At 40.7% G+C, this 18,860-nt stretch overlaps 1 protein-coding gene across 12 annotated transcripts in view; it reads left to right on the top strand.

The window, feature by feature from the left end:
• The window catches only part of PCNT (pericentrin), a 101,139-nt gene extending 84,439 nt beyond the window's left edge, over nucleotides 1–16,700 (top strand). For 8 of the 12 annotated variants that reach the window (XM_041124574.1, XM_041124573.1, XM_041124572.1 and 5 more), the window contains 9 exons: nucleotides 624–1,337; nucleotides 2,061–2,341; nucleotides 3,064–3,166; nucleotides 6,441–6,605; nucleotides 7,968–8,206; nucleotides 9,192–9,280; nucleotides 10,778–10,931; nucleotides 12,827–12,954; nucleotides 16,084–16,700. In XM_041124574.1, coding sequence (XP_040980508.1) covers nucleotides 624–1,337; nucleotides 2,061–2,341; nucleotides 3,064–3,166; nucleotides 6,441–6,605; nucleotides 7,968–8,206; nucleotides 9,192–9,280; nucleotides 10,778–10,931; nucleotides 12,827–12,954; nucleotides 16,084–16,133 — 1,923 coding nt within the window. In that variant the 3' untranslated portion in view covers nucleotides 16,134–16,700. Of the gene's footprint in view, nucleotides 1–623; nucleotides 1,338–2,060; nucleotides 2,342–3,063; nucleotides 3,167–4,742; nucleotides 4,791–6,440; nucleotides 6,606–7,967; nucleotides 8,207–9,191; nucleotides 9,281–10,777; nucleotides 10,932–12,826; nucleotides 12,955–16,083 lie in introns of those variants that run through there. The other 4 variants (XM_041124575.1, XM_041124571.1, XM_030018606.2 and 1 more) reach the window with 2 other exon arrangements.
• Nucleotides 16,701–18,860: the final 2,160 nt, after the last annotated feature.

Here is an 18,860-nt window from a genome sequence, read left to right as displayed (position 1 = left end):
GAGGTGGTGCTGGATGCGGGGGGTAAGGCAGACTCCCCTGCTAGGAGGACAGCAGCTCTGGCTGCTAGCTCTGTCTGCAAGCTCGTTGGGACTGCCTTTTCAGTTGCTCCCTGTCCTTCTGAAGAAAGGCTGGCTCCCAAAATGGATTTAGGGATGTATTATTTTTATCAGTCTGTGCTGTGTGCTTTAAAGAGAGGGACTGTAAAATCCAGAGGTTTTGTATCTACTCATACTGCTTAGATTTTTTGGTTCTTTTTAAATCAACATGGGTTATTTCTGCTTCAGATGTCACTTATTAAGGTGATTGAGTGATGTAAAGAATAGTGATTTCCTAATGAGGGTCTTACTAATTGAAGAAAAAATAATGTACTGGAAGATATTTTAACATTACGATCTTTGGTTTTGTTACTTGGCGTCATGTTGCTAACAAGCATGCTTCTGGCACTTTTAATTAGAAAATTAAACTTGTACTTTTAATTTAAAACTTTTTAATACCTGAACTACTCTAGTTCAGTCTTCAGTTTCTTCCTGGATAAAACAGGAGGTTGAAAATTGCCAAATGCCAGCCTGCCCCACAGATGTTTGTGCTGGATTATTAATATGTGTTTCCCCCTTTTGAACAGGAGCTGCAGGCTGCCTTAGAGTCGCAGTCAGTGCAGAATAGCCAGCTGGCCGTATCCTTAGAGCATGAGCGAACGGTAAATGATAATCTCCGCAAGGAACTTCAGATCGAGCACTCCCGCTGTGAAGCATTGCTGTCCCAGGAACAGACCAAACTGTCAGAGCTACAGAGAAATTTGGATGCTGAGAAAAATCGTTCATTGGAGCTCCTGAATTCCTTGAATCACGAACGCGTTTTGACAGAACAGTTGAGCATGAGAGTGAAAGAAGGTGCTTGTCAGCACAGGGAGTCGCTGCTGGAACAAGCCTTTGTTCGAGAGCTCCAAGCCCAGCTGGAAGAAGAGAGGTCCCGAACTATCGAGCTAGCTGCTATTATTGAGAAAACACACCAGGCGACCATTCATTCCAAAAGGCAGCTAGAGGCCAAGGTACAGATGTGCTGCAAAGAAACCCAGAAGGAGAGAGAGGTCAGTGACAAATTGCGAGCTACGCTGGAATCTCTTCAGGGTCAAAAGCAAGAGGTAATCCGTTCCTTAGAGGTCCAGAAGGAAAGAGAGGCGAAGCTGAAAGCTGACTGGGAACAACTGCAGTCGCTCTTCAAGACCATGAAAGAGCAAGATAAAAATAAGAAAGAGGAGAGAGAGAGAGCGCGAAGACAGCAGCAACAAACAGAGCTAGAGAAACAGAAGGACTGGCAGAGAGATCAAGAGAGACTGGTGAGAATCCTTCTGCAAGTCTTGCCTTACATTGAAATAGCCACAAACTGGGATCTAACCCTGTGGATGGTGTTCTTTCATTGAAGTGTTTCCTTTTCTTAAACAAAGCATTCTGAAAAATGCATTAGATGAGCTCTTTTCCTGCATTTATCAAACACAGCTATTTTCAGGGGTTTGTGCCTGGGTTTATTGTTGACAGAAGTTGATCCTTACATTTTTGCCTATGGTAGGAATTGCCGGTTGTTAACAGATGGGGAAGAATATGGTTTAACACAGAATGGAACCGAACTAGGTGTCATGTTATTGTCCTTATTTTGAGCTAGACTCCTAATTATGGTTTGCAGCAGTATCAATTTCACCCTTCTCGCTTCTCAGCTGCTTCACTTTCATTAGAGGAGGAAGGAGGCTTTGCAGACTCTTTGGAAATTTGTCAGTCACTATGTCTGGAGATGGATGGAGAAAATGCCCACTCCGGAGTCACTAAATGGCTTCCTGGTGGCCCTGGAAGTCAGTACTGTAAGCCTTCCCCTATAAGTGGTCTGTGAGTTAAGGAACACCAAGGTTAGGTGTGATGCTTTTATTTGCAGTCTGTGTGTATAAAAAAAAAAAAAAAAAACAAAAAAAAACAAAAGCAAAAAACACTTATATGTGAGTATGTATATATATGTATGTGTGTGTATATATATAAACTGCGATTAACTACTACTTATTCTGTTCAAATAGCAAAACTTGGAACGGCAACACCAGAGGGATGAACAAAGAATTAAAGAGCTGCAGGAAATACTGACAATATTAGAAGAAAGAGAAAGAAATCTCCCATCTCCAAATCATCAGCAAGTACTGTTGTGTACCTTAAACAAAGATCGAAATGCCAAACAGGCCATGACAAAAGAAAGTGAAAAACTGCATTTGCAACAGCAGCAACAACAGCTAGAGAAGATAAGACAGCAGTTGCTTTTTGTAGCTGTGCACCTGAATGAGTTCATATATAAAACCATAGATAAGTGAGTAGTTGTTTATAAAATAGTAGTTTTCTTTCAGTCCTGCTTCTGAACTTGTGTGGGTCATGGCTGAAAGCCCTGTGCTGAAGGGAGCAAGCGGTATATCTGCTTACAAGACTTAACCTTGTGTGAAACCGTGGTTACGTGGTGGCAGCAGACTCTGGTTGCAGCCATTCCCATTAGAATCTTGTGTGCCTGTGTTTGAACTAGATCTGTGAAGTGATCCTGCTTAAAAAGAACGACTCCAAAAAACCCACTGGGAAGAGTTGTTTGGTTGTTTGGCAACTGCAGCAGTCTGATTAGAGAGCAATCAAAAAAAACAGGTTAATCAACACATCTGCAGGTTTAGAATTGGAAACTCCATTGAACATGGCAGGGAAAAGCTAGGGGACAGGAATGAGTGGCCAAGTAACAGTAATTTCTTACTTCTTTGGCAGCAGAGTAAAATACTAGTGATGTTTTGCTGCAGCCTGAATTTGCATGGTAGAATTTCAGACTGGTATAAAATTCAGACTTCTGAATAAATCCTATGCAGTACTATTTAGAAATTCTACTCTTAAAATTTAACAAATCTTGCTAATTTCTGTGTGTATTCATAGTATTTTGTGTGATGAATAGTGCATAAGTACAGCCTCAAAAGGTCATCCAGTGGGGAGAAGGAATCAAATGTTCGTTAACATTACTACAAATCAACCTGATACTGAAAAAGTATTTCTGTTTAACAGAACAGCTAATGATTGGTCTGCATCAAATGATGAAGCTGTAGTGTCTTTACTGCAGACATTAAAGGAACTAAAATCAGATTTATTGTCTCCTCCTGCATCTCAGGTAAGGAAAACAGCATATATTTGTTGGTTATCAGTAAGGTGTTATGTATTCCTTGGGTTTCAGTACACATACAAATTGATTGATTGATTTCCCCCCCCGCCCCCGTCCTTCTTTGGTAAACATGCTGAGGAAAATTGTGTTTTGCCTTGGGGATGGAAAAAAGATGTACTCTTGTACTCACACTGTCGTTACGTTAACATATTTTAGTATCGGACTCTTGCTTTTTTGTTGTATTGCAGTCTGCTTCTGACGGCATTCTTTTTCCTAGATATGTAATATGTCCAAGGATATCAAACCCTGGGATGTGTTGCTGCTGCTTCTGTATGCATCCAGAGACAGTTGGTTTTCAGCAAATTGTCAAGTAATTTTCAAAAAGTGCAACAGTGGTTTGTCATCTCAGGAGGGGTATTTTGACTGATGGTTGCAGTATTGCAAATATTTTATACAAGCCTAGGGATTATCAAAGACTGAGCTCAGGTCTATTGATACAAAAAACATCATAAAAACATAGCTTTTAGATTCCATCTTATTCACCAGATAACTTTGCTCTATCATTTATGTCTTTCTCCCATAGTAAAGAAAGATCTTCAACCACATTTCAGCTAAAATTTGGGGATTTAGGGCTAACTAACAGTCTTGGCTCTTGTTTGATTCAGCCTCTCTCTATTCCCTCACCCGCTTGATAGCGAATCCCCAGAAAACACACCTTTGAGAGAGTTCAGATTGTCTGGTACACAAAGAGGCTTTTGTAATTTCTGTTGTTCTCACGTGCTCTGTAATACAAGTCTGATGTATGACAAGCTGGCATGGCATAGTGCAAGCTCTCCCTGTGTCTAACTGCGTACAAAACACAGTAAATGTTCTCCTTCTGTTGCCTGTGCAGCCACTTGGGTGGTTGCCAAATGGATCATCTCCAGCCTTGAGGAGGGGGATGTAACCTCTTCCCAAGTAGGTGTTCATTGAGTTATTTTGATTAAGGCTTCCTTTCACAAAGCTTTAGGGCCCTCTGCTGTGGACAAAATGCTCGAAGAGACTGGCGGGGGGGGAACCAGACAACCTTAATGGCTCTGTTTAATTCTGACTTAGCAGAACTCCCTCCAGAGCTGAGCTGTTTTTCTGGCTCAGCTCCCTCCAAGTCATTACTGTACTGGAAAAGAAAAAATAGTTTGGGTTGTTTGTTTTCCCTCTAATGCCATTAGGTCTTCTGCGTTAGAAACTCTGTTGCAAATGCTTTTCACAACTTCTAGGTTTTCCAGGGCCTCATCACCATCAATTAGCAGGCTTCTTAATGTTAAGCCAGTGAATGCCATGCAGAATAGCAGTCCATTCTCTTGTTGGACGAGACTTTGCAATTGCTTGCTCCAGGGACTATGACCACACTAAAATGAAGGGACTCAAGTTTTCTGACTTAAGTTTGGCTTAAAAAAAAGAGTTTAGTGGAGCACTCTAAAGACATATGCCTTTCTATAGCTTAGAGAGCAAAAACTCTTACCTTGATATCCTTTCTTCTGTGGGCACAAACGGTCTCTCCTCTCTGCCCCCTTTTCAGGCTTTGATTTTTTTTTTTTTTTTCCAGACTCACCTCCCGTTTCAGTCTCCTCCCTGAATTTCTCCTTCCTCTAAGGTACTGACCACTTGCTCTGGAGACCAAAGGAATTTACTGCTGTTACCTCCTTGAGTTGCGATAACTTGGGGACTATTAGACAGGGAAACTGGCAAAATGCCAAAATGAAACATCTGTGCCAAAATAAATATGGAGTCCACTGGTCAATCAAATGCCAACTGGTGCAGTAGTAGTCAAGTGGGTAGATGGATCATGTAGAACTTATCAGATATTGCAAGTATCTGTTACTGCCTTCAAATTGAGCTTTTGTAGGTCTGTAAAATGCCTGGGATGGTGGGACCGTAGTCCTTACTGGGATGCTTGCTGAGGAGGCCAATATAAAGCAGCTTCCCTCCTTTTCAGTATGGTACAGATAGGTTTTGTTTCCCTTGTTTGAACTATTTTTAATAATTCTTGCCTGAAGTGTGTTTTGTACCTGAATTCCTTATCTCTGCCCTTGTTCTCAAAATGCTCTTCTGACCCACCTCGGTGTGTGATAATGGCCCAACTGCCCTGCCAGTGAAAGCCATATGTAGGGAAACACGTGCTTTAGTTTAAAAAAGTTTTAGTGTAAAATCCTGAAATTGCATAGAACATCTGTGAATTAGATAATAAGTACAGGACAAGAGTTTAACTTGGACAGAAATAAACATCTAATTTCAAAACAGTACTGAAGGTAGTAAAAGATTCTCGCAGCATTTTTTTTTAGTCTTTTTAAATATGCTGAGAAGTGGAGAGCCTTTGCTTTCTGAAATTTTAAAGAAGCTGCAAAGTCAAAAGGGAGGGCAGTGGATTATGTGCCCTGAAGGTACAGATAGCATTGGAATCCCCATTTGTTGCTGTATATATTGCAGGCAGTAAAAAGACTTAGATGGCTGTGGTTTATTAAACTTTATTATATAAGATTTTTTACTGAACGAGTTGTGCTCTTCACAGAAGACAAACATAAATGGCATGTGTTAGTGTATTAAGGTATTGATAAGAAATAACTTCTGAAAAAGTTCAAACTTCTAATAAGGTTGTACTAAAACAAGTTGCTAGGAGAAATTGGGGTCAGTTGTGCGTACTGTCTCGTCTAATGTGTAGATTTTATTTCAAGGGATAAAACATTAACCGCCTTAAAAAAAATCTTTTATTTCTCTTGTGATCTGCTGCATCACACACTGATGTAACTGTTGACCATTAAAATGATAGTCTATATGAAGAGGGTTATGAAGGCAGAACTTCTGCAAAGAATTGGACCTGGAGTTGTGGGTCTCGTTCCTACAAGAGATGACTTACTACAAAACTGAATTTCTCAGAATTGAATGTGATTTTTCCGAATTTACTGCCTGTGGAAGAAAACCAGATGATTTGTTTCCATTTCCAAGTGTTTGGAGACTCTGTTATCAAAGGAAATGGGATTCCTGTAAAGCTGATCAGACAGATCTGTAGAGAAGGGGTAGCTTGATTAACAATTAATTTGATACTTCTTAAGAAGGGCTGCTTGTGTGTTTCAATTTCCCATCCTACCGTTTAACACCTGAATGCTGTTGCTGATTTTCAGGCTCATTATTTTTATGTTTCAGTTTGTCCATAAAGTTAGGTAATTACTCGGTTTGAGGTGTTTGGCTGTGGAAGTAATGTGCAAAAACCTTCGTGGCTCACTTCCTTTGGGTTTCTTTTTTTTAGATCAGATCTATGGATGATACTGGCTCTGTTCAAGAACTGGAAAGAGATGCTTGGCAGCAAGAGAGAAACATTTTGCAGAACGCACTGAAACAGGCTGAATCCAAACTGGCTAAAGTGACTGGTGAAATTGAAAACAAACCAGTGGTAGAAACTTCCAGTCCTAAGGTAAAATGATCGCAATGGCCAGCAAATGGGCTGTCTGGAGCTTGGTGCATGAGCAATACCATAGTCATTAGCATGTCATTTAAACCTTTGGCACTTGGTTTGCTTTCGCTATCTTGCCTGTTGTACAGACTTGCTGTGTGAGAACTGTTACCAACTGAAGATCATAAAAACTTCTGGAGAGTTCAGTCGTTGGTAGTATTGTTCTTGGGCATTGTCTAAGGGATTAATGTCACATGTAGAAGGGGTAATTTAGTAATTCTATTTTTTCTAATCAATATGATAGAGCTTGCTGTTGCAGAGGAGCCAGGAAGTGTACAGCTCAGATTTCTGGGGATATAAGTATCCGTCAGATTATGGCATTTAATTTACACTTAGTGCTGTAATCTTTTTCACTTGCTATTTTAAAAGGTGATTTTATAGATTAACAGATTTATAAACTGCATATTAAATTAGGAACACTTTCCCCATATGTCCCTTATCAGAAAAATTCTTCTGTAACTTTCTTGGTGTTACAACAGGAACTTACACCAAAAGTAACCTAGCTCTTTGGAATCCCTTTCTACTCTTAAATGAGAGGGAGAGTCAGATTTCTTGTCTAACCATGAAAATATCAAACATCCATTATTTTAAATTTTTTTCCCCCTAATCTTAAATACTTTTTATTCCTCTGACACATTTGATTGTAATCAAGTCTGATGGGCACTTATACCAATATGCTTTCTGGTTAATATTTATTTAAAGCAGATGTTATTTTCTTGGTTAAAGAGTTAAACTGTTTTAGAGTTTCGGGTATGACAATTTTGCTTTGAAACATTCAGGAGATTTAAAGAAGTCTGACGCTCCAAACTCGGGTGCTTTTTAGCTATGTACAGAATTGTTCCAGCTGCCCTTGTGTCCACAGTATGGACATTTGACATGAGGACAGCTTGTTTATAGCTGGTTTTTTTTGGTTGTTTTTTTTTTTTTTTTTTTTTTGCACACCAACCAGTAACCATGCCAAAATTTTCCAGACTAGCCAAGACTTCATAGACATACAGAAATTCAGTAGACTTGGTACAAGCCTCCATGTATGGTGTCCAAACTGCCAGAGTGTAATACCACTACTTTGCACCAAAACTGGCCAAGTCAGAGTCTTATACTAATACTTGCTCAAAATTTCATTTTAGAGATAAATGTGCACTGTTTTCGTACTTCATAATTATTAACTAGCTTTCTACAATTTTGTAAAGCAAAATAGGTTTTAAATACCCATGCACAACCAAGTTGTTGGAGATACTGGTGGACAAAGTTACCAACTTTTGTGGGTTTTCTGTAGCTAAATCTTACCACCTTGGATTTTTTTTTTTTTTTTTCTTTCTCCAGTTGCAGAGATTATATAGGAAGTACCTTAGAGCAGAGAGCTTTAGAAAGGCTCTAGTTTATCAGAAGAAATACCTCTTGCTGCTTCTCGGTGGATTTCAGGACTGTGAGCAAGCAACTCTCTCTCTAATAGCACGTATGGGAATCTACCCCTCACCTGCAGACCTGCAGCTTTCTGGATCACGTTCCCGTCCTTTTACCAAGTTCAGATGTGCAGTCAGGGCAATCATTGCAGTATCAAGGTAAAGCCAAAACACTCACCGTCTCTCATATATGGTGTTTTCTTGGAAATGTTAAAAATTGATAGTTCCTAAGGTTTATGCTACATTATTAATATTGAGCAAAAGCTATCTCCAAAACTAGTTCAAACATGATTTGTTAGCTATAACTTTGGCTAAACTGCTGTTTCAGAGTCAGTGCTAAGTTGGATGCGTACTAAACTAAAGCTTGATAGAAAGCTGCTTCTGTCCTGAGAGATATCCAGCTGCAATGTATTTGAGAATCAGCGCACAACAATGACAAACTGATGTCCTTTCAGGTGTGACCATTAGCTGTTTGGACTCACTGGATAGTCTCTCTTGTATCAGAATGTGATCGTGTCATCAGTGATGGGTTTTCCTCTCTTGAATCCTGTAGCCTGTGTTTCATTGGGTATGATTCTATCATACTCTGTCACTTGCTATCAAATGGATTTTGCTAGCTGTACTTGGGACAATATGCCATCTCATAATGGCTTTTGAGTCCATGTAATGAAAAGAATAGTTTTAAATGTAATAGGTGGTTACTTCTGGGCGATTTCCTTGTCTAGTAAAGATGATTACTAGCAAGTTTAAGACTTCCAGGAGGTGGCACAGGATGTCTTTAGGCTGTTGACTTTGATGTGGATGCTATAATGATAGTGATATCAAAAGATGTAGGAACAGTGACCTCCAGACTACTTACTCTAAGGCAGGAAGAGCTGCTACAGAACTCTCTGGAGATTAGGGACAGAGTGGAGGAGCAGTGTGAAAACGAGCAAGCCTCTCCAACAGTTAGAGGATCGTTGCAGAGTAAAATGGGATAAGCCTTTGTTCTAAAGACTGAAATTGAAGAATTCCTTCTTCCATTCCTGCCAGGATTGTTACTTACATTGTTTAATACATTTCATGCCAACAAAGAGTTTAATATTAAAATTCAGTGTATTTTTGTGTATTTTTAATGATTGTACAAACTTATTTTGTTACTAAGGTTAAAGTTTTTGGTGAAAAAGTGGAACAAATTTAACAGGAAGAACGGACAGGGTGAAACCTTTCCTCACAGTATAGGAGGAAATACAAGTAAGTGTGTTGGACAAGTACATTGTTTTAATCACAATTTCTCTTTAGTGATGTGTTTCATTTAAAAACAAAAACAAAAAAATAGCCACAGAGGTGGCAAAATGTGTTTATCTGTTAACACAAATGTGTTTATTCATTTCCTGAACACAATGATTATGAGTTTACAAGGACATTGTAAGAAATGACAATTGAAAACTTTCAGAATTCGTAATTTACAATGGTGAGCTCCTCTTCTTCTCTCTTTATTGCAGCTACTCAAGCTGCGAAACCGAGTCCTGTGTTCATAAAACTCATCAGAGAATTGTGTGGTACAGTTTGAAGCTACCTGTAATGGAAATTAATGCCTTGATTTATTAATAAGGCAAGGACAAATACTGCTGTAATAGTATTAAAACAGGTACATGCAGTATTAAAATAAGTCTTAGAAGTGGTGTACTTGCTTGTGTTACCGGAGGTGAAAAAAGGGGTTTTAAGTGGTTCCAGAGGTTCAGAGGAGACTTAATCTGATGGCAGATATCCCATAACTATTTTCTCTGGAGTTTAAGTGCTATCAAAGATGACAAACTGGAGTGGATGGACAGATGGTCTGATGCAGTTCAGTGGGGACTGTGTTCCTTTGAGTTACTTATGGATTTGGTTGTAAGAATTTGAACAAACATCTTAATGCAGTACCCAATATTGTGGAACTGTCCCATTTTATGTAATATTCCATTACTTGTGGCTTTTCAACACTGAAAAAAATTCAGATGAAATAGTACATTTTTCATTACCTGGTACTATATAATTTTCTTGTTCGAAGTTCCTGGAAATACTTATTTAAAAAAACAAAACAAAAAACAAAAATACAAACCAAAAACTTCCTACATAAAACCATTGTGGTGTGGTTCATGTGAAACTTGAATCCTGAAATGCATGCTGAACTCTCTACCTTGCTACAAAATAGCATCTTGGCAGCCTCATGAAAAATATTTTTTGTTTCTTTTTTATTTAAAGGACTTATCTACAGGGGTTTTTCTTTTTTAATGAAAACAAACCGACACCCCTCCCCCCAAGCCTTCACCAAACCAACCCCCAAAATTCTCTTCCTTTCTCTGCTGTCTCTAAAGTTGGAGAGTGTAAGTCAACACTAACATATAGTTAGAGCAAACAACAAGTATTAAAATTTCTTGAAAAAATATTTTGCTCATATCAGAACCTCCCATGTGGATATAGCAACAGCTACTGAAAAAGCGAGTCTGGAGAAAGAAAATGGTGCACATTCTCCATTTGCAGGAAGCAGTTGTTCGACATTAAAATGTCAAACTTCTGTTAAATCTGGTTAAAACAAACAAAAAAAGCCAAACCAAAAAGCTGTAGAAAGTGTATTTTAGCTGCATTTAAAACCAAACACAATCGTACTGTGCTGTAATTCGTGGGGGTTTTATTGGTTATGTTTATGATAGCCTGTTTTGAATGGTTCCCAGCGCATATTTTTTAACTGTTTCATATTTAACACAGCCTCTGGTGCTAGAACAGAAATTCTGAAAGAGCAGCAGCCCCCATCTGTTCATGTCGGCTCTCCCCCGACCCGGGACACTGGGCTGTGCCACAGAACCAGCTCTGCAAGAATTGTGAGCCACTCCCCCAGATCCTCTTACTGCTTGCACAACAGGTCAGTCTGCAGCCTCTGCCTGTGTTTGATCACCCCAATAGACAGTCTTTCATAAAAATGTAACCACTTATTGGAGGAGGTACTTGAACAAGAAGAGGAATTTGTTTTCTTAGATCTGGTAAATGTTTTCTTTCTTTCAAGATGCAACAGAAGAAAACTTCTCATTTGCTTTAATCATGTCTGATATTCTTGAACTGAGAGCATTCCTAGTGGTGTTCCCCAATTTAATTCGGACAGGCTACAGGATTTACAACGGCTATGTCTGTTATCCTTTGAGGGGTAATTCTTGTTGCCTTTGCCGTCCAAGTTGGAGATTAATTTCTGAGCATCCTGCAGAAGTGGCTCCCCTACCATATGACAGTGCCGCATTAATATTAGCTGCCTTCAGACTCTCTGCATGCACACAGAATGGCAGGTGGAGAGCTCACAGGGTGTGTGGTGGTGCAGTTTTTCATGAATTGCGGCCAGTTCTGCACACAAATACAACCTCAGCTACTTGTTGCTGGGTTGGATTTCACAGGTGACATTCTGCACAGTGCTGCTAAGACAATGCCTGAGCCGCAAGCTCTGCGCTTGAGTTGGAGGAGGGTGGCCCTTGGTCATTACTGGCCTTCCCACTCCCAGGACTCTCCCTGGGACCCAGAGTAAGCTTGGGCACTGCGTAGTCCATTACTGGGTGTAGCATCTCTTCTCCCAAGCCACTCCTCATATGTGGCTTCCTCCGTAAAGTCAGGATTTGCAGGAGTTGATGTGGAAGGTAGCTGTTCTCAGTCCCACCAGCTTGGGATGTTTTTTTTGTTTCTTAACCTCCTTGCTACGTTAGAAGCTTCAACCAGCAGGCAAGAATTTTCTTCATAAAGAAAAAAAGAGTAGCAAGGAAGTAGCTGTGGTGATCTTGAGGTACACAAAGACAGCAGATGCTCCGAATTATTTTAGTTTTTTTAACATTGCTGACTGATTTGGGGGACAGGAAGGACAGGTAGTGTTCTGGTTTGCATAGAACTTAGCAAAACATTTTGGAGAGTTAGAGACCTGCAAGCATTTCTCAAAAGACTTAATTCTACCCCACCCTGTTCCTCTGTCATGGCATGTATCTGGGTCTGACAGCCAGAAAGAGCAGGTGGCAGCTTACCTATCAAGAAAAGTCATCTGTTTTGTATGGAACAAGGATATGAATAATACTACGCCCTGACTGATCACTCAGTGTGACTGGGTTAGTGGTAGCTCAAGTCAAACATGGATCCGAGTGAGGTTAAATGATGCCTGTTGCTGCTTTTTTTTCCTGGCAAAGCTATGCAGAAGGAAGGGGTGGATAGGAACTACCTTCCACTAAGGAAAAGGTGCAGGGGGAAGGAATAAATCCTAACTCTAAATAGGAGTGTGTTTGCACAGTGTCCCCTCCAATTCGTATTTCTGCTAATATTTGAAATTTGTTGTTAATGTCCAGAAAGGAAACACAGTGTAGCATCTAAAGGGTCCCCTTTTCCAACCTTGTCCTTTGAGATAGCATTTTACCTGCTGAACCAGAGAGTACGCACCTGGATGCAGCATGCTCCTCTTAAGTCCTTTTCCACAGAACTGGGTCTTTTCTCACTTGGCCATTTGGACTTGCCTCTGGCTGCAGCTTTCTTACCTGAGGGACTGTGTGTTGCGTATCAGTAGAGAGAGATTCATAGATACTCCAGCTTTTATCAAAATGTCCATTCCTTTGACTCCCCTGTATACAAAGCTGCCCGGTCTATATTGTTTTATATGTAACTTTTTTGGTGGTGATGGTTTTTACTGTTGTTCTAGTTTGCTTTGCACTGAATTACTGCCTATATGAATGTAACTTTATTATATTTATTTGAGAGTATAGCATGAGAAGAAGACAATAATTTGTTTTCCTTTTCAAGATTGCATCCATCCACAAGTTCAGCTTCAGAAAAGTCACTTGTGCCTCCTCAGGATCCTGAGCAATCGCTAACAGAATACATCCATCACTTAGAGGTTATTCAGCAAAGACTAGGGGGTGCGCAACCAGGTAAGAAGCACCTCGTTAGCCCTCACAGCTGCTAGCAGTCTGGGCTGCTTTTTGCAAGGTTCTTCCTATGTATTGCCTGTAACACTTAAAGCATGTAAAGAGCATCATTTTAATGAATAATTATAATTGGGGCGGGGGGGATTAAGTAAGTTTCTGAAATGAAACTTTTTTGTGGTTCATATCTAAAACTAGTTCAAGTGTGGCATTTCTCAAACTAAGTTCTTAGTGAAATTCTTCAGAGATAAGACTGAGCAATTTCATGTGATTCCCCCCCCCACCCCTCCTGTTATCAAGTCTAAATAAGCATGTGTTGCAGTTTAAATGAAGTTGTGTATAGAGTTAATTTGCTTGAAAGTCAGAGAACCATTAAAATAACTGAACAGGGCTTTCCCTGCAGCACAAACCATAATACTTCCCTTATTCTTTGCTTCCTTATATTCCATTGCAGATTAAAAAAAAAAATTTGGAGGCTGGTAAAAAAAGCCATCTAGTTCTAAGATTGATTGAAGAGCACACAAAGAATTGTAGCGGCACTTATCTTTGCTATTTAAAACACTTCTACCTAATTTCTAGACTGAATTTACTTTAATCTTCTAGTTAGTCGCTTGTGTTATATCTTAGTTATATCACAGAAATTCCTTGTCCCAAGGAAGAACTTATAAATTGTCATCATGTCATCCTCAAATCATCTCCAGTCAAGATATGATTAGATGTGTTTTTCCAATGTTTTGTTATTTTTGAGACTCATGTCTCAGCCTTCTCCAGTGTATTAGTATCTCTGGATTGTGAAAACAGAGCTGGACCTCCAGCTGCAGCGTCGTTTGTGCCAGACCAAATACAAAGATAACTTGTTCCTTGTTTATACATGTAACCATCGTGTTGCAGGGGCAGCATCGTGCTGCCTGCCTTCCCCACTGCAGGGCAGCAACATAAATTAAACAGCAATGTAGTATTTACAATATCCACGCACACACACACAGGGCCTGCGCAGACAGCCTGTGCCATGGCTATGCCAGGGGAAGTCCTGCTCCAGCACACCGATCCCAGCAGGTTACTGGGGGAGGGCACCTGTGGTAGCTCACGTCACCAATAAGGATGGGATCATCATGACCACGGTCCACATTGGGGTGTAACAAAGAGCTTTGTCCCAGGCCCAGGGAGAAGCACAAAGCTCCAGTGCTGCCTCCTCTGCAGAGGTTCCTGAGGAGCCAGCTGACAGCTATTTTTCCAGGGCCTTTGGAGCATCTTCCCCAAAGCTTGCTTCGCCCATCCAGGTTTATGTTGCTAGTTTCCTGGTCTGAGCTAATACGGGCCACCAGGTCAGATAATGCCATGGATGTTTTCATCAAACCTTTATCCCTTTCATCTGCTATGGGTGGTTCCCTCCCCGTGTGACTTCTGGCTGCTCATCCACACAGCTAATTTATTTTGTCATGCTACTTTTGGGTCACTATGGTGCTTGATCTCTAAGCAAGCACTGACTACTTCCTTCCACCCACCTCCACCCTTGGCTCTCCACAATTTCAGCCAAAAGCTGGGAAGATGACTGGGTAGATATTTGGCTGTGGCACTGTGGGGGGGGGCCATGTGCATTCCTTCACACATTGCACATACACATCTTACATGTTTCTTTTGCTAAGCATAACCATTGTCAACTGCTGTTTCCCAGGCAGACTTTCCTCCTGTAAGAGAGAAAAGGCTCTCTTTCAGCCTTTGCCCAAAGATGTGTGCCTTTATATTGGTTGTGCCGAGATGAGAAAAATATTTGACCATATCGGGAAAATCTCTGCCAGTCACCAGTACTCTTACTGCTGGCCACTCCTCTGGTCTGTATCATCAGCAGATCATCTCTGTGGTGATTTTTAGGGGAGAAGGGGCGGGGATTGGGTCACTGATCACAGCATTAAATAGTGACTCTTGGCCCTGCAGTCATTGCAGATGCTCATTCAAATCGCATCGACCGTGCTGGCTCCTCAGCAGTATCAGGTTTGAACATTTAATCTACACTGTAGAGGTGCTGCATTGTTCTCATTCAGTTTGTCCACAATTTATAAAAGGCATTATTAATTGTGACTGCTGACTTCACAGCTTTTGGAAGAATAATGATTCTTAAGTTAACTTCTGAGGCGAATCTTTTATGATTATGTGTTGTATTCATAACACATTTTTAGCGTTAACATTGAAAAATTAAACTTGAAAATTATGTGTTTCTCTAGAAAGAAAAGAATCTTGGCTTTGTCAACATTCACAGGAGCCTGGTATAGCTGGACAACAGCTCTGGGGAAAGTCTAAAACATTGCCTGTTTTTTCTGGTGCTCTGAGCTCATCTAATTTAAAAAAAAAAAAAAAAAAAAAGCTAGCTTTGCTTAGAAATCCTAGTCTTGCTTATATCACTAAAGTCAACAACTACAGTGACACTTCCATATGGGAACTTTGACGTTGTTCTCAGCAGGGTTTTACCTAGAAACCTTAATACCATGACTTTGTGTTTTTTTGGTTTGTTTGGTTTTTTGGTTTCTTTTTTTCACCCAAATACTGCAATTGTTTATGGCAGGTATAGATAGATAAACAAATTTTAGAATTGAAACCTGACAGCATTTATAGAAGTAAGATATTTTGCTTTATGCTAAGTGTGGAATAAGTATTCCACAACTGGGACACCGTTAATAGCAATTTTGTGGAAAGTGTGTACCATTTTTCTAATTTTCACATTACCAGAATGATGATGTCAGGAATTACAGAATGATGTTGCAGCCTTTAGAACAGTGCTGTGAGCAAAATGATTTCCCAGTTTCTAATGAACTTTAAAACATCTACTCAGCGACAAGACCTTGTCCAGCACCAGAATGCGTATTGAGTCATTGCAAGAGCAGTGGGGTTGAACTGAGCAGCCCCATTGCTGTGTGTAAAGCAGGCCTGCGATGGAGCGCTGGCCTTAGTGTGTGAAGGGTTGCTTTGGCAGACGTGTGAGCTTTCAAATCTTGTTTTGTATTGTTCCTAGGTGGCTCATGAAAATGGTAATCGCTTTCAGTGTAGCTCATATGAAGCACACCAAGGAAATTACATGCTGCTAACTGCACCCTGTTGCTTCATAACACAAGCAGTTTTCTAATCATTTGTTTTATTTAAATTTAGGACAAGTTCCAGGCCCAGCTCGCCAGAGAAACATGAAAAAGTGATGAGAATGCTTCTGAAATCTGTACTTGCGACCCCCCCCGAGTTACTGCTTCCTTCTGAGTTGCTCCATACTGAATGGAGGCATCTGCAATCTCTTGTGCGACTGAATAAAGGGCAGTGCTTTTGCATCAGATTTTTATATGACGCTTTTTATGATATTTTAGTACTTTAAGAGGAAATTACTTTTCACTAAGAACAATGTTTTACATTCTCATGTGAAATTACTACGAAGTTAACAGCTGAAGTGTGCCTGCATCACTGCATTGTAAGCTGCAAAGTCTCTTTGGTGTTTATTTTTCTATAGTGTATAGCTGGATTACTTGTAAAAAAAGTTATCAAAATGGCATTTTATTAGTGAATTCTTGCATTGTCATCGTTATTTGTTTCCACCTTGCCTATTTACTTTTTTTGCTGTTCCTAAAATTGTTTGGGTTTTAATATTTCTGTAGGCTCATTCTGACTAACAGAACAGCTAAAACACTCTCCTAAATATCAAAGATATGTGTAGCCTTCTGTGAATTTTGGGTTTGCTCTTCTAGTTTTACAATAAATAAGTCCTCCCTCCCTCAGTCTTTCTCATCACATTCCAATTCGGTGTCAAGCCACCACTCCTTGAGCTCTTCTGTGACGGAGCTATGCATGCATGCATGATGTATTTGGTCTGACTGAATTCATGCAATATAATTAATCTGTGCCTGCTCAGGAAGTCAAATGCATGTTAGATTTTCCTCCAGTGTGACCATTGCCTATCGGACTGATCTTTCCAGCCATGACCTTGATTCAGTATCAGAGCTGTCCTTCCAGTTTCCTCTCGTGTTCCCTCTGGTGCAGTACCTGGTTCTTCCCCCTCCCACCACCACCGCAACTGAGCAGAGCTTTGGGGGGAAATTGCCTCAGTGTTCAACGTATGGTATTTCCACACAGTACAGGATGTCTGCCTTTACTGTGCTGCAGGTGTGTCCTGTTTGGTGTGTGTCCTCCACCCTGCTCCAAGTGACAGCTTGGGCAGGTATCTTCTCTCACTGCCCTGTCACAACCAGCTACTAGTGTGCTGGGTTGTATTTGCTGATGATTTCAATAAAGGTAATGGGTGCTAGTCCACATACGAGCAAACCCATGCTGGAGCTAGTGAGGTAGAACGGCACTGATCTGGAAGGCTCCGTTACAAGTAGTTTGGAAATGGCTGAAGTCAGCTGGCTGCACCCTTGCCTCTCCCTCAACTTACCAGAGACTCCAAGAGAGTAGTCTGAAAAGGACCTACTTCTGACACTTGGCAGACTGGAGCGTCTGTGTTACAGAAATGCTTACGTGTTTAGGAACTTGAAAAAAACCAAATTGTTTCTGTAGTAGATTTGGATTAGACTGGCGTTTATAAATGGGAAAATAAACAGTCAATGCAGGAAAGCAGAAATTCAGTTCATTCTAAAGTGCAAATAGATGGGATAGAAGAGAAATAAGTAAAGCTTACAAGCACTGAATTAGAAGCTTTTAACACAACTGTTGGACTGCTGGTGTTGATCTGTCCTATTTAGTCTGGATCCTTTTAGCTTAATTTTCCTAATTCAAAAAGCTCATGACTTTTGTTTAAATGTATGCATTTTTGGCAAAAACAAACAAACCAACAGCCTAAACTGTATCTACCTCTAATGTAAGTAAAACTCCTGATTGCAAATCCTAGCTCTGCCCAGTACCTTGTGCTGTAGGTACCTTTCAGGGAGGTGTATATTAAGTTGCTGGTCAGAGAAGAGAAGAGAAAAGAGGCAGCATTCTGGTGGTACACCCATTTCCAGTCATAAGGTATCACAGTGCAAAAATATTCCAAATATCATGCTAAATAAGAGTTTTTTCTGTGATATTTACTTGTGGTATTTGTTGTCATGATATTTCACAGAAGCCAAGTGCTTCTTGGGATAACCCTAAGATCCATTCTTTCTTTTTCTCTAGAAAAAGTTTAGGCTGAATTGTAACATCAGAAGAGCATACATAGTGTTTTAACTTTGGGGTATCGGAAAAATCTCTTCTGGAGGCAGATTATTCTACTACAGCCTATTAAAAGATTTTTCTCTACAGGATATTTGACAATTGGATATTGGCTTTTGTCTGAGACTGTGCGGAGGAAATGCTGTGGAGCTTTAGTACTGACCCTCGGTGAAGAGTCTCTGCTGGAGTTACTGGACTGCCCCTGGTACTGGTGGTCCTCAACAGGTGCTTCTGTCTCTGGGTTGATTGGAGCCTAGCTCATGCAGTGCTGTACCTGACAAGTTTGTGTATTTTTATCGTTCAGTGGTGGTAGCATCCAGGGTATTCTTGAGTCACTGGCAGACTGGGAGCATGGCCAGCAGGCAGGATGCTGTGTGATTCAGGCTTGGGAGACTGCACAGCCACCCTTGGGCAGCCCTGTAACTTTGGTGGTAGGTGCTCCTGCTGCCTCTGCTCTCTGCCTGGCTGCCCTTTGGGGAACCCTTTGCTGGGTTCCTTGGCTACTTGCCAGGCTGCCCGTTCCAGAGGCAAATGTGCTTGTGGGAGCTGGGAGCCATGTGGTGCTTTGCAGGTGACCTTTGGGCCAGCCCCTGAAGAACTCATGCTGGATACATCACAGGTGGCATCCTGGCTCTTCTGCAGGAAACTGGTACCTTGCTGCCTTCTGGATGTTGGCAAGACCTTTCCCAATGCCTGCTCTTACTCTTGGCAAGCTAGCACTGTGCCACCATGCTAATTCTTTAAACTTT

This window comes from Aquila chrysaetos, chromosome 6, assembly GCF_900496995.4.
Source record: "Aquila chrysaetos chrysaetos chromosome 6, bAquChr1.4, whole genome shotgun sequence".
Classification (NCBI taxonomy): domain Eukaryota; kingdom Metazoa; phylum Chordata; class Aves; order Accipitriformes; family Accipitridae; genus Aquila; species Aquila chrysaetos.
This window is presented reverse-complemented; position numbering and strand designations above follow the sequence as displayed.